Source organism: Phalacrocorax carbo, chromosome 1, assembly GCF_963921805.1.
Source record: "Phalacrocorax carbo chromosome 1, bPhaCar2.1, whole genome shotgun sequence".
NCBI classification, from domain to species: domain Eukaryota; kingdom Metazoa; phylum Chordata; class Aves; order Suliformes; family Phalacrocoracidae; genus Phalacrocorax; species Phalacrocorax carbo.
In genome coordinates, this window is record NC_087513.1 from 193,295,598 (window position 1) to 193,310,996 (window position 15,399).

Consider the following 15,399-nt stretch of genomic DNA (forward strand, 5'->3'; position numbering starts at 1 on the left):
TTGATGTCCACTGTAATCCTCAGATCCTCCTCAGCAGAGCTGCTCAACCAGTCGCTTTCCATCCTGTACTGATCCTTAGGTTTCTTTTTCACCAGTTGCAGAACTTTGCACTTCTCCTTGTTGAGCTTCATTATGTTTTGCTTAGCCTGGTGCTCAAGTTTCTTGATGTCCTTCTGGATGGAAGCCCTACTGTTCAGTGTGTTAGGCATCACTACTAATTTGGTGTCATCTGCAAGTTCTCTGCCTCATCATCCAGGTTAACGATGAAGATACTAAAAAAATTGGTCCTGCTATCATCCCTTGCTGTACTCCTGTATGATGTCAGGAGCCTCGATAATTTCTAAGTATGGTACATTCATCACTGTCCTCATCCACAAAGGCCATTGTTTCATTAGAGAGTGCATTCTGGTCAGTAAAGAATGATTTGTCTGTTGCAAAACCCACATTGACTCTTCCTGATTACTTTCATTTCCTTCACATGTTTGGAAATAGTTTCCAAGAGGATGCACTCCATTGTCTTTCCAGGACCTGAGGTTAGGTGAGGTTTAGCAGCCTTTAATTCCTTGGGTCCTTGTCTTTACTTGCCTTAAATACGTGTACAACATTAGTGGTTTCCTGGTCATCGGGGAGCTCCCCTCATCTCCTCAATTTATTTTCTGTGTTTGCCTGACCTGAGGCAAATCCCAGCCTACTGAGGCTTATTCAAGTTCCTCTCTCCTTATCTGTCTATTTCCAGTTTTGTTTTCCTGTTGCTATCCAACCATGGCTTTTGGTCTGTGCTTACTAGCTCCATGTCTGCTGCTAAATTCTAAGCTGATTTCTCAGTTCCTTCTTCTCCCCCACCCCTTCCTTCCCAGGTTCATCTTGTCCCTGTTTCAGGTGGTGGTATTATCTCATTCCCAGCTTTGCTGTACCAATTTCTTCCTTGCACATCACTCTTTCCCTTGTCCTTATTTCCTGTCTGTACTGCCAGTACCAAGTTGCTTGTTCCAGTGTTTGTACCACTATGCTTCCTATGACCTTCTTATTTTTGGCCAATTTTGTTCCTTCTCTTGCCACTCTTAAGATTGTGTTGGGAGAAATGTGTTCTTACAATGTAGTATTGATACTGGATGAGCTTCCTGCCACTACAAGAATGCCCTGTTCAGGAATGGGTTTACTGCACTTTCTTGTTTACTTTGCATTTTCTGTTCTACTTTGTACAAAAACGAGCACTTTTCACTACTGTTTTTTGTGCACATGATGTTTGAAAGTCCTACAGCTTGGTTAGAATTACAAAAAATTTTGCAGGAAAAACAAATGCATGTACTTTGCCAGATTTCACTTCCTCAATCCAAAGTTTCTCGAGGAAAAGCTTGGAAAAATGAAACATGATAAAAATTTATTTCTTCTTTGGTTTTGTAAGTGATTGACCATTTATTTAGAAAATTTCTAAAGCAATTTGGCCAGACAGATACCCAGCAATGACATCCTTAGCCCAAGTTACAAAAACTTGCTAAAATTAGAAGTAGATGATAATGTGATCTTATAATGCTGGAAAAGGTTATGAGAAAACAGACTTGGATGTTTAGGATATTTTGCTACTGAACCTCCTCCATAAATATCTGAATGTGAATTTGAATAAAAAGGAGGCTAATGAGGTTGAAAGAACAAATATTTGTGTCATTTAAGAAGTACCTTTTGAACTAAATCCATTGTCAGAAGTATAGAAAGACAGATATCTTTACCTTTACCTAGCCATTCCTCTTGGGAGCTCAATCTTCTGAATGGAAGAGTTAGAGCTAGTATTTATAGCTGAATGTAGAAACAGTTGTGCTGTTGTTTCTAGTTATGTATTTCTTTAAACAGTGTTACAAGCAATGCTTTTAAGTAGCATTTATGTTGCTTAGTAATACTACAGATTTTAAAATTATATTTAGTTATTGTCTGTTTTTTCCTCATCTGGGATATGTTAGCTATTTTTAAAAGGTGACTTATTAGATTCAAAGATATCTTCTTTATTATACAATCATCTGTTGAAGTAGGCTAACCAGAATGCAGGTTCGAGGACCATTTTAGTTTTGAAGAAAAATTAAGGCAGCACTTGTGCATGCGTGTGTGTGCACTGGAAAAAACGTATATTAGTTTGATAACTAGTTAAAATGAGTATTTTGGTTTCAAGATGAGTGTTGTACATTGAGCTAGTATCTTCTGTAACATCAGATAGCATGTCTGGAAAAAGTAGGTGAACTGCTTTAATTTTTATATCTGCTTTAATTTCCTTGTCCTACTATGTTCAAAGCTGGATGTTCAACTGTGGGGAAGGTTTAGGGTGAAAAAGCTGGATTACAGCAGTTGGATAATACTGCTGCTTATTTCAGGCGTATGCACATATTCATGCTGACTGATCTGTAATTTGACTCTCTTATTAGAAATGTATTTCTCTTACTTTTTTTCTTTCTCCATCTCTCAAAAGTAGAATATCATCTCTGTGTGGGCTTAGATAGTAATGATGCTTTCTTTGCATAAATCTGCTTTTTGTTGTTTCTGTTTCATAGTTCATGAGCCTGGGATAAATGTTATTTCCAAATACATGTTAGAAATATCTGAATTACTTCATATGACATTGACAAGTATGTTTGTGTTTTAAATTTTACAAGTTTAGATACTATGAATTCTGAAAGAGATGATTGTCAGGCTTTTAAAACATTATTATTTGATTTCACAATTTAGAAACAGGCTATGATCATTGCTGTAATAATTGAAGTTTCAGCTTGTAAACTCATTACTTCATGATAACTTGAGTGTTGTGGATGGGATAAGGGTTCTGTTCTCTGGCCTCTTTGGTAATCACTTTGCCTTCCCAAATTCTTGCAAACATAGTTTATTGAATCTGTTATATCAGTTATACAGGTTCATAAATAAATTGTGGTGTACTCTGAACCTCAAGGAATAATAACAAAATAAATCAAGAATAAACCTTGTTGGTGGATTTGTAAGATTCTTCAACCCTTGTTGTGTTTCTTCATTGCTACAACTAATGATGCTCAGAAGATACAACAGAAGAATTTAAGTGAATTGCTTTCCAGAACACTGAGCAAACAGAGCCAGTTCCTAGAAATAAAAATAAAAATTAATTCCCCATTAATCCCATTGGTGTTGATTCCTCAGTTCATATATATTCCTACAGAAACCTGATGGTCAGACTCCTAGGAGCTGTAGAGGTGTGTTTATCTACTCAGCTAGTAGAAGAATCCCAGTTATTATTTGTTATCTCTCTTATCAAGGCAGATAGTCCTTACTCTAAGATGTGTGTATATACATGCAGCACACAAAAAGTAAGTGTGGAAGGTGGATCCAGTTTTTCTAGCATTATTAATTGGCAAATGTAGCACACTGTAAATAAGACAATTGTGCCATGTTGAAATCCTGTTAAATATTTTATGCAAGAAAGGAATAGATATTAAAAAAATGTTATTGTGTGTGGTGTATGATTTACTGGCACTGTTTTATCTACTCTAGAACAAAAATAGGCTTTGAATCCTTTTGTGCTCTCCAAAACCAGTGTAACACACATCCTATTAAAAGACATAGGCTCTAACAAAAATAATTATTGAACGATATCCAAAAAAAAGTGGCTGTACTTTTGGTGTATCGTGCTCTGCTTTCTGAAATAGCTTTGCTGTTTATCCGGAGGTAACCTTAATACTCTGGAAAAGGGAGAAAGAGCAAGAAGGAAGAAACAGCTTGTATGCAGCTTTGATCATGTTATTTGACAGTTGCATCATTAGTAGTTTCTTCTGGTCCTCAGTAATCTGAATTTTGCTGTTACAGATCTCTGTATTTTAAAAACAAAAATAACCAACAACATAGTTGTGGGACAATAAGTGTGTAGGAATGTAAGTTAATATGTAATACAGTGTCCCAGTCTTTTAAACTATGATCCATAACAGGTCTGTTGTTGGTGACAGGTCAAAAAACATAACAAATTCCTTGTGTAGGAATTAAACTTCAGTAGCTCTTCCTGCAGGTGTGTATAGGAAAGGTAGGTAACATATATTTGTTCTACTACCTTATTTGAGATTTGGCCAGTTCTTTTCTGTTCTTGCCACTGCAGCAGTAGTGCATCCCACATACTGCTGGTGCAGTTTGGTGTTTGTAGTCCTTGGGTACATTGCCCATCTCTGAGCTGGAATAATTGCCTACATTTCTATAGGACAGTGATATCTGAGTGTTGCAATGGGCTATAAATTCTCTGTGGCACTAACTGTCTGTTTTCTTTTTTCAAATTTAAATATACTTTAGAAAACAAAAATAGTCAAGGAGGTTTTGTAATCACGCTTATTCTGTAGATCGGACTTTAAAGAGAATTGTACTGTTGTCTCAGTTCTACAAGGTTTTCCTTTAAACACCAATTTCCAAGGTCTTTCTGAAAATAAAGTTTACATTTGGCAGAATGGAGATTGCTCACTGGCATGGATTAATGTAGATTTGATTTGACGGAGATTCTGATGTTATTGATCAACCAGCAGTTAATTATGCCTTGTAACTTTGCTTTAATCAGTTTCTTTGACTCACAGGTATTTGTTGGCGTGCCTGGACAACATGTAGGGTGTGTTTTAGTTAAATCCAAAAGTCAGCTCTATGATGCTCTAGGAGGTTTGACTGTAGCATTTCATGACAATGCAATTACAGAATTCTAGAAAAGCTTAATGGATTTTTGTCATATTCATTTTTACATCACCCATTACAATAACTTCTCCAATTAATAAACATATTATCAGTAATATAAAACATTACAACATAGAGTAAAAATCAACATGTTAACAGTAAACACTGCAACTGTGTCTCTTCAAGTTCCCCTTTTTACACACATTGACATCTCCACAGTGTCTTTTATTGTTTGTTAAAGGATATTTCAGTTTCTCCTGTAATCTCTAATGTTAGCTGTGTAAGAAGCAGAATGTAATGCAATTTATTCTGGCCTACAAATGATGTAAACTAGCCAGTAGAATATTTATGTTGCTTGAAAATGACAGGCCTAAAAGACTGGGTAAATGTGAAATTAGCATTGCAGTCTTTTTCTCTTTTTTATCTTTATGGATTCTAATTTGAATTTCTGCATTTTATACATTTGTTTACAAATTTGTTTTGCTTTGGTTTGTCTGTTCTCCCACGCCACACTCCACCCACTGTGAAAATTCATAGTGTTTTTGAGTTAATATTCTGTCAGGTTTTGTTGAAATTGGTCTGTATGTCCAGAAGTTGCCATGGAAAGGCATTGCTTTAGGAAAACAAGCTAAAACACTCTAATCAAGAGGTTTAAGTGGTTTGAGAAGTGATTGGTTTTTTCCTGATTTGAAGTAATCCTTGCAGGGATAGTAAAACGCTTGGCTTTCCTGTCACCTTGTTAGCACTAAAGTATAAATGATAGGGAAAAACAATATAATTACCTGTTAGAAAATGAGATATGAAAAATCCTATCTTAAATTTCTTGTCATCGGTTAGACTGAAACTACGGTTCTGCAAGATGTGCTGCTCAGCCAGGGGAGGTCTCCATTGACAGTTGACCACTTTTAATGTATCACCTTTTGGAGCCTGTTTAAAAATAGGCTCAATTGCTACAGCTTCAGAAAAGTAATCCAGGAAAAAAAAAAAAAAGATAAAAGGATCCAGCGGGCGCCAGAGTTGATGAGAAAATAGAGGCAATTAAGGCTGTTGCCAGGATTCGGGGAGAAGACATAGAACTGGAATAGAAGAGTATAGGATCTTGAAAGAATATGGACACACTTCTGCCATCGTGACTTTCATTAGTAGAACAATCTTGAAAGTTTATTGTGATCTTTTACTTTTTCCTGAAAGTAAGGAAATTGCTGTAAACATCAGTAGTTTTCTTTTGTTGTTCCTGGTTGACACACATTGTACATGCATGCAGCAAGGGCAAAGGTCAGAAAAGGGCATTTTGAGAATTTAAGGTGCTGAAAAGGATTTCAACATCCCGTCCATTTCTCAGCTGCATCCAGATTCCTCATGATCATATTGGTTTCTAGAGATTATTCCAAATGAGAATCGATATGGAAAATGTTAGCAAATATGTTAAATTACTATGAGGTACTTAGAACTTACTGCAATATAACCATAACTTAGATGCAGACATTTCTTGGGGGTGGAGAAGAAAAAACAACAAATACAGAAATAGTAGAAAGTGGGCAAATGTATTGCTTTACTTTGGATTAGAATTATTGGTAATACATATAAGTGTACTTCTGTAAAAGTGTTTGAAGTTCGCAAGAAGTTCAGAAATAGGGCACAGTTAAATTTGTATTAGCTATATTTTTTCATCTGTGTCTTTTTCTATCTGAAAAACAAAAGTTAAAATATTTTGCGTTTCCCTTTGTTTAACAGTATTCTGCTTGGCCAAGGTCATGATGGCATTGTATTCAGCACTGATGATTATTTTCGTCAACAAGATGGATATACATATAATGCTGCTCAGCTTGGTGATGCACATGACTGGAACCAGAAGAGAGGTTTGAATGCATAAGAGGAATCCTATTAAATTATGCTTGTATTTAGGAAGTAGAACTATAGCATACAGTGCATGTGTGTTAATAGTCTATATGAAAAGGAGTGTATATATATATTTTAGTATAGGGTATATAGAAGTATACATTTAAAGTATTCTTTATATTTTAATTAACGTGTATATATACACATTACATTTGAAATTATAGAAGCTTCAGAGTTAAAAATAGAAAATCTCACTGCTTTGTGCTGTGACCTGCTGATTTGCTACATTTGATACTAGTATCTTGATGGCAGAATTGAACCTTTTTAATGCTGGCAACAGCAGAGTATCCTATTTCTTCCAGTATCTTTCCTGATCTGAGGTCCATCCAAAACTTAGGGGAGAGTTTTTCTGAGGGAAGATTTTAGTTCACTTGTGTAGATTAACAGCTTTAATATGTCATCTTTCTTCACACCTAGCAGTGTTCAAGGTTTGGGTTTAATTGGTGAGGAGGTATGTACCTGGGGTCAGAAGTGTAGCAGACAGATTCTTTCTCTTTCTGTAGCAGTTTTCTAAGGATCTCATTACTTCTTTGGTCTGCCCGAAACTGAACAAACTGACCAACTCCATTGCTTGTGCATGCAGATTACTGTCTGTGCTGTAGTGTCTCAAGCAGAAGCTTCCTTCCTCTCTAGAGGACTACTTTGCATCAAAACATACAGAGGGCCAAGGGAAAAAAATATTCTCCCCTTTCCTCCCCTCCTCACCCTAACGCAAAATCCGTGATACATCAGGGAACATTTCTGTATGAACAGTGAAGGAATTTTTTAGAGCAATCATTAGAATATCAGTTATAAAGAACACTTTTGAGGTTGGAGTGCAGAGGTAATAAATACTTTGAATGAAGTTTCCAGCAGGAGCCTAGGAGCAGAAGAGTTCATAAGGTAGTAGTTTATGGGTGAGAGGGCTCAAGACCTCACAATTATAAGACAACCAAACAGTTCTCACTTGATAATGACTTCTGGCTGTTTCTGACTAGACCTTAAGATCTCTCTAGTTCTGTATTACTTATACAGCATTTTTGATAACCAGAATAGTATATAATTTAGTTATTCAGTGATTTTGATAGCAAGAACAAGAACAGCTGTGCTGTGCTGTATAGAACACCCACACTGTGAAACATTTGCCAGAATAGCTTCGGATTGAAGTTATACTCAATTCTTAGCTCCTGATTTGACTAGATAGAGCCCTCTGACTTGACGTACTTCATAAGCTCTTGGTTTCATTTGTGTGTGGATCCTTTGAACAAATGAAATAAGAACTTCAGAGGAATAGTAATCCTGATAGTTGGGATTCTTGTCTGATGAGTAGGTCTAGGTTAGTTTCATATAGATTACATCAGCTGCATAAGTTATTTATGTATTTGTTAATATTCATATGACAACATATTAACTAAAGCTTTATAGTCCTCATGTCAGAATTATGTAGAAGGCAAAAATTTACTTTCTTTATAAGTGAGAAAATTATTCTGTTAAAATAATCTTTCCCCCATTTTTGGGGAGGGAGTGAAACTATAATACAGTAAATAGGAGAGAAAAAAAATAGTTACAAGTCAGACCCATTAGGGGAAAAAATTAATTTACTTAATTACAGCACAGATGAACAGAATTTCAAACTCAAATATTTATAAGACAGTAAGTTACATACCCTTGATTCTAAAGCACATACACATTTAATGTGGAGGTTGTAAGGTCAAGTACACAAATATTAGGAAATACTAGAATTAATTTGCCACTGTGACTTTAATTGTGAAATTAGTGTCACTCTTATAGGGGTTTAGGCCCTTTAAGTTCACTTTTGTGGCTTTGATAAGTGTCTCCTGTCTTAGTTCATCCTGCCACTTCTACTGGAACGTTTGGCTGCCTTTGATGTGTTTTTAACATTGTTGACTTGACAGGTTGAGTTGGGCTTTATCTGCTTTTAAAACTCTGGTTTTGTTTGATTTGGTTTTGACAGTGACTAATAATTAGTTAGTAACTTTTTTACTTTTAAACAAAACTAAGTTATATCAGCACGCTTAACACTTAGATCCTTAATTAAAACAAAATCATGGAATGTGGGTTGTAGCTATAATATAAAAAGCTATAAAAGCTTCTTCAGAAGCTTTTTTAAAATTGATGATGGTCCCATTATCTTCATTACAAAATTGGCTTATTCTCTTGCTACCTTTTAAAATCTTTGCTGAAATGCATATTTCAGGTTTTTTTTCCCTTGTTTCTATAGCCCACCAGTTTTCTTTCCTAGATTTGTGTTTCAGAAAGATCATTTGTGCCAGGTTAATGAAATCAGGGCAGTATTTTTTTTTTCGTAATAGCTTTTTCCATTCATTCTTCGTGCTCTGTTGAAATGTATTTTATCTTTGCTTTTTTCCTCCCTTCCATCTACAAAGTTACTTCCCAGCCTGCTCATTGAAGTTCTTCCCATTGTATGGACTGATTTCCATCAAGATAAATATCTAGTTCTCTCCAATAACTTAGGGTTTTTCTTCCTTCAGATCCTGCTTCATTCAGTGTACAGATTGAGCAGTGTTCGCTAAATGGGCAGGTATTCAGCAGATGTATTTTTTTCAATCCTTGCACTCATTGTGGATCTCACTTTTCATTTAATTAATACTATTTTAACTTTGTTTAATGGAACATAATTAGTTCCCCTGGAAACTTTTTTGTATGAGTGGTTTTTTTTTTAGTATTTTGGCCTTCAGATATATCAGTTCTTTCATCTAGTTAATCATCTTAACTTTCCTGTGAGCACTGGTGGTGGTATATTCTGAATTTTTCATTGGCAAGCTAAGGCACAGCTGCTAAAAGCATCTTCCTATCTTTGGATGCCAAATTTAGCAATTTAGATATTTTCTTCAGGGTATGTAGTAGTAATTAAACTTCATATATTCAGAATAAATTTTCACTGCCTTCGTATTCAGATGAGTTCATACAACTTCTGTAAATGGTACCTGTATCTTTTGAAACTGGGCAGCCAGAAAATGAAGATTGCGCAAGGTAGTGGCCACTTGGAAAGAGGTGGGATGAAGTTCAAGATGACCCTTCTTCCTTTGCAGTCATCTTGACTCACTCATTATGTACCTTACAATTACATACCCCTGATTCAACAACAGAACAAGTACATCACATGCTGAAAGAGGTGGGAGTATATGGGAGGAAATAGTGCACAAAGGCGTATTTAAGGACAGTACGGTAGTACATATGCCCTATATTTGATGCACACCCAGCCTTAAATCAGGTATTTCCTAAGGTTCAGAGTTTTGCTTTGCAACCATAATGCCTTTTTTTTTTCTGGCTTTTGCACCCTTTCTGTCTTTTAAAAGAAGGACTGAATCCTTGTTCTTTTCCTGCAAGAACGTTGAAATGGGAAATTCTTGATGTATTTGTGGCTCACGTTGCTAGTACTGCTTAGAACTAACGAAAAATACTTTTTTTTTCCTGGCTTCAATGTGTAGCATCAGAGCAATTGATCTTTTATTTTTTTAAAATTTAATTAATCTTCCCAATGTTTCTGTGAAATAGATAAGGAGTTATTGTTATGTTTTTACTCATTAACTCAGGCACGAAGAAGCTGAGGAATAGATTTTATAAAAGCCTTACTTTGAATTGTAAGATGCTTTGGAGTAGTTGTAGTAGTTGAGGAATCATCTTCATGAATGTGATAATCTTAAGTTGGAAATCTCCATCTGGCTTAATTTCAGGCTGCAAAAAAACCCCATTTACTAATTCATGCACAAAGTAGTTCTTTTCTAAAGATTCAAAAGTTGTATCCCTTTCTGCAAAGAATGGCAGAGGTCTTGCTTTCAAAATAAAAAGGTGAAGGAAGTTAAAACAATGAAAATTAAGGTAGCCCATTTGTCTCAAAAGTGGGATATTTGAGTACACTCTCTTGGTACTCTCCTCTGCAGGAGTACATTTCTGGTAAGAATAGCTTAACTGCTGTCCCAGTCTGTATAAAATGGAGGTGGATATCAGGCTGATAAGGGAACAGAACTTGCGTTTTTCACTTCCTTGGGTAAGCCTTCTGAGTAGCATTAGGTAGAAGCTGAATGTTATAATCATGCTCTCTAGATGTGCTCAGAAAAAGTGGTTTTGCGATTTTTTTTTTTTTATTTATTTTTTTTTAAGGCATTAAGATAGATGCATATCTGATTTATCAAGACTGAAGCAGTCTTGGGCTTATGAAGAGATACCATTTTAGGCATTATGGTAACAGTAAAATGCTTTCTGTGCTGTGGAGCTGATGAGTCTGAGGAAGCCAAAAGATTTGCATGTTTTGTCCGCTGAGCTCCTCCAACCATTCTCAGTTGTGCATTGTAATCTCTAGGATGCTTCTGCTGGGTAAGGAGCAGTATACTCTTGCTGGTCCAAAGTTAAAAGCGTGCTACTGCGTAAGTGTCCTGCCAAACAAATTGCATCATGGCTGTGCTCTGTCTGTCTTTCCATCAATAGAGATGCTAATTTGGATGTGCCAGTTGCTGTTCTGTAGAACTCAGAAGCAGCTTTTTATTCCTGAAGCTTCTGCCCTCTTTTGGTTTTGGTAGAAATTGGCTAGTGAGTTCAAACATTATTCAAGCGGAGACAGCATGGTTGTTAACTTTTTTTTAATGGATCTCAGAAATATTTCAGATAAGTGATGTCTTTCTGTGAAGATCATCTATTTCTTAGCATTTTATTGGAGAAGAACTGCAGTACCTAACCACAGGTCTGTTATGAATGTGCCATGTGTTATCCGGCAGGGCTGGTAGAGCTGGAACCAGGATATGGTTTCATGCCAGGATCTCTATACTCAGCAGGCCACAAACTTTGAGCAGTTCTGTTGTGTTGTTTTGACTTCTACACTTCCCATTTACCCTTTGCACCAATTCACCACCACCTCTTGTGCCCTTCACTTAATATTTCTTACCTTCTTGCTTCTACTTCTTCCATTCCTGTCTCTACCTTTCAGTGCTTTTACTCCTTTTCTTAGAGCAGTGTGTTTTAGTCAGACTAGGTTAGTGCAAAAAAAATCTGGAACAGTTTATTTACTTTTACCATTTTATTTGTGTAATAGTTGTTTATTAACTTGCACTATTTTTTATTGCAGCAAAGCAAGCAATGGAGCAAGGAAAATCTCCAGTTATAATAGACAACACTAATACTCAAGCCTGGGAAATGAAGCCATATGTGGAAGTGGTTGGTTTAGTTCTGTGGTTATATCATCTGTTACATTGTTTCAAACTTACCTTCACATGTGATAAGTTGGTCTATTTTTGTCCAGAAAAGTTTTCCTTACTCAAGTAAAGAGAGACTGCTTATTGATACAATCCATAATTGGTATAGCAATAGTTCAGACCAATTTAAGGATTGGCTTGATTTAATCTGTTTAGCCTGGAGTGAAAGTTAAGATGGGTTGGGGGTAAGTGAAATTCAGCATGCTACCACCGCAGAGTTAATTACATCTGTTTATTATCCTGGTCTATAAACTTTTTGTTACATTTTAAGTAATAAGGATACACATGTCACACATTTTTCATTGCTTGCTGTAGGCTCTAGAAAAGGGATACAGAGTGGAGTTCCATGAGCCAGATACTTGGTGGAAGTTTGATCCTGAAGAATTAGAAAAGTAAGGTTTATATTACTTTTATATAGAGATAGATAAATATGCACACATATATAGAGTACATTATATTTTATTCACTATCTTATTTTTTTAAGTACTTAACTACTAGTATAAAATGTATTTTATTTAAATAGGCATTTTGATATACCTTTAAATGGAAGTGTTATGGATAAACAAACAGACAAATAAATAGGGGTCCTGTCTTGTTGGCCCAAAAAGTTGATATTAAGGTTTTGCTGGACATGAGTAGAAAAATTATTGACCCCTGTAAGAATCGCTGCTAATTATTCTGAGAAAGCTCTCACTACAAAATGCTGACAGCAAGAAATAGGTAGAAGACAAATTACACAGTTTCTAAGCAGCGCAGCAATGTAAGTGCTTTGTTTTGTCTACTTTTATAGATATCTCAGTGTCAAAGAACAACGGTCCATTACTAATAAGTAAATGTTAAAAAGAAAGCTCATATTTAAGATTATGCTACTGCAAGATTTTGTGAAGTTGTCCCCAGTCTTCAGAGGATCTGACTATGTTGGACATAGGTCATTGGACTTCTGGGTTGTGAGAGTGCCTGGGAAGCTGCTCGTTATTCCTGGTTAATGTCTCTTTTGTCTCAGATATATCTGCTTTAGGAATCTAGGAGGTATCAACCCAACTTAGGGATATTTCATTGTTTGAAATGTAATATTTTTATGGTTCAGCACAAAGAGTTCTCTTACTGTGTCATTTTATATACTTCCAACTGACTTGGCTTATAACTGTTTCAGCTTTGTAAAGTAGCCCCTACAATGCATAAAGTATGTATGTATAATACTTATATTACTGACTTGGAGGTTATTGTGTTTATAAATCTTCTAAAGTTTTTACCTTTTGCTTCCTAACTACCATTAACTTATTTTTAGAGCTGTAGTCCTCTCTCTGTAGGATGAATTCTAGTAAGTTTTTGTAGTTTGGGTTGCAGCACAGCCAAGTTAGGAAGCTGTCTTAATAATCAGACATTTCTAAGATGTTCAGTGTGAGATTTCCATTACATGAGACACTCATTTTCCAGGAAAATTCATGTTTTCACATGGTCTTAACAGATAACAGGATAAACAAATGTGAAGTGTTGTTATCATTGAATTTTTTTTGCCCAGCCATTAACTGCAGGAGTAAAGTTTGTATGTTTCCCAAAACCAAAGGAAAACCTTTGAACTTGAAGTGTTGCTACCAGTTCTTAGGAGCTTCCTAGAAAGGTTTTAGCAGCTCCAGTTGCTTTAAATATTTGAATAGAGACCTATTGTCTGGAAACTTCATTTTTTGAGAGTTTAGGAAAGGTGGTAATGTGAGGTTTCGTTTTGTTTTTCAAATGTTTGGGGAGAGGGCTCAATTTTTGAGTGAGTGAGTTTGTTTTGTTGGGGTTTTTTCCCATATTGGTGTGTTTGGGAAATAGATAATGATAGAGATGTTATTGTAGTTTTGAGATTCCCCATATGAATTTTGAGCTCAACATTTTGTGCAGTACCTGGGCAAATACTATGCTAATAATAAAATTGGGTAATTTTGTTAGTTTTCTGGAGTCATATGTTTTACTTCACTCCTAAACAGGATCACTTAAGACTTTGTTTCTGGTATTTGGAATAAAAAAAACATTGCCTCCTACTTTAATAAAGAAAATAATTTTTTAAAAATTTCTTTGTTAAAGTGTTTAATCAGTGTTGGATGTAAAAATTACCCTCTGTCATGTTTGACCAGCTACTCAAAAAGCATATAGTTGGGAACTGGAGCTTAACAAAAAAAAACCAACCACAAAACAAAACAACCCTATACATTTGATTCAAGCTTTTGGGGATTAACAGGTATCCTGTGTATAATCTGTATTTTGGGATGGATGTGGTTTTAATTTAGAGAAAGTTAACCTGCTGTGTAACTTCACACAGAAGTGAAATGCAAACATATTTAATATAATCCCTTTTCCTTCAGCATGATCATAAAACTGCAGTTTGGTAGACTTCATTAAGCTTCTGCTGATACTTTTAAGTAGTCATGTCTGTGCAGAATTGTTTTGCCGGTACATAGGTGTGTAAGATTCTTCTGTTGTAGAAGTATTAAATAGTGACAGAACTTTGCTTTTGTCAAGAGATTCTGTGTTCTTTGAAGCAAAACCGGCTTCTAAAACATAACTACCTTTTAGGAGCTTTTGCTGGTACATCTGTATTGGTTAAGGACAGATGGCTTTATGCTCTTTCAGCATAGCCAAGCCGCCAAAGGATGAGTGAAGTCATGCGTGAGGAGGAGATCCCAGTGTTAGATGACACTATACAACAGACTTGTTTCCTATTTAAATTTAATTTCTTGCTTGATGCAATTTTGCTGGTGGTGATTTTATTATCCTACCTTGTTCTTTAAGGAAAAGTACTTGCTCCTTTATGAAGTAATGATACACAAGTCCATTCAATTGTGGATGAGCATGCACTTTATGCCCAGAACATTTGAGCTGTAATCTTTTCCTAGGAGTACTAAGATAGGGAAAATATCAAATAACTTTTTTGCTTCCATCATTTGGTATAAAAGGACTTAGACTTCCTCTTCCCAGTGTTTTTCTGTCATGAGATTCAAGTGCTTTATAGAATATAGAAATTTCTAGGGTGTTGGCTTTTTTTCTCTACCATTAACCTTGTTTGTATTTGTGAATAAAACCAAAACTGTTAAGACTTGTTAACTGATAAGTTCAACATGCTGCCGCTCCTGGGCTTCTTTAACACAACGTAGAAACTAGTAGCATTTAAACAATGAGCCACTTTTGATGATCACTCTAGCTTCTGATGTTATCCCAGGAAAGTGTGTCTATGAGAGCAATACTCTACTTAAGCCTTTTCTTCCCAGAAAGAAAGCTGATAAAATACACCTTAAGGAGCCAGCAAAATTCTGAATACCTCTGAAATAACCAATTCTTGTTCCATTCTGAATGTGAAACTAGTGTGCTACCTGCAGCATGCTTCAAACCCTCATGAACTTGATATGTACTTCTTTGTTGTAATAATATGCTCAAATACCTGTGGGTGGGGCAGAAATCAGTCATTTAAAATATTTCTGTATAGAGTATCTTCTTTCCTGTATAGCCTGTTTGTTCCCAGTAGTGATTTCTTCTCTGTCGAACAGAACAAGTTGGTAAGGAGGTCCGTGCCTCTTCTGTCCCTGGCAGAAAGCAAAGATGCAGGCATATATTCCTTATTGGTATGACTTGGAGATAATTTAGCTTGGACAAGGTTTTG

The 15,399-nt window shown here is 35.8% G+C and overlaps 1 protein-coding gene across 3 annotated transcripts in view; it reads left to right on the forward strand.

Moving 5' to 3' along the window:
* Positions 1-15,399, forward strand: part of N4BP2L2 (NEDD4 binding protein 2 like 2) — a 55,947-nt gene that overhangs the window by 6,667 nt on the left and 33,881 nt on the right. For all 3 annotated transcript variants that reach the window (XM_064441044.1, XM_064441045.1, XM_064441046.1), the window contains exons 3-5: positions 6,385-6,509; positions 11,633-11,721; positions 12,075-12,151. In XM_064441044.1, the coding sequence (XP_064297114.1) occupies positions 6,385-6,509; positions 11,633-11,721; positions 12,075-12,151 (291 nt within the window). The remainder of the gene's footprint in view (positions 1-6,384; positions 6,510-11,632; positions 11,722-12,074; positions 12,152-15,399) is intronic.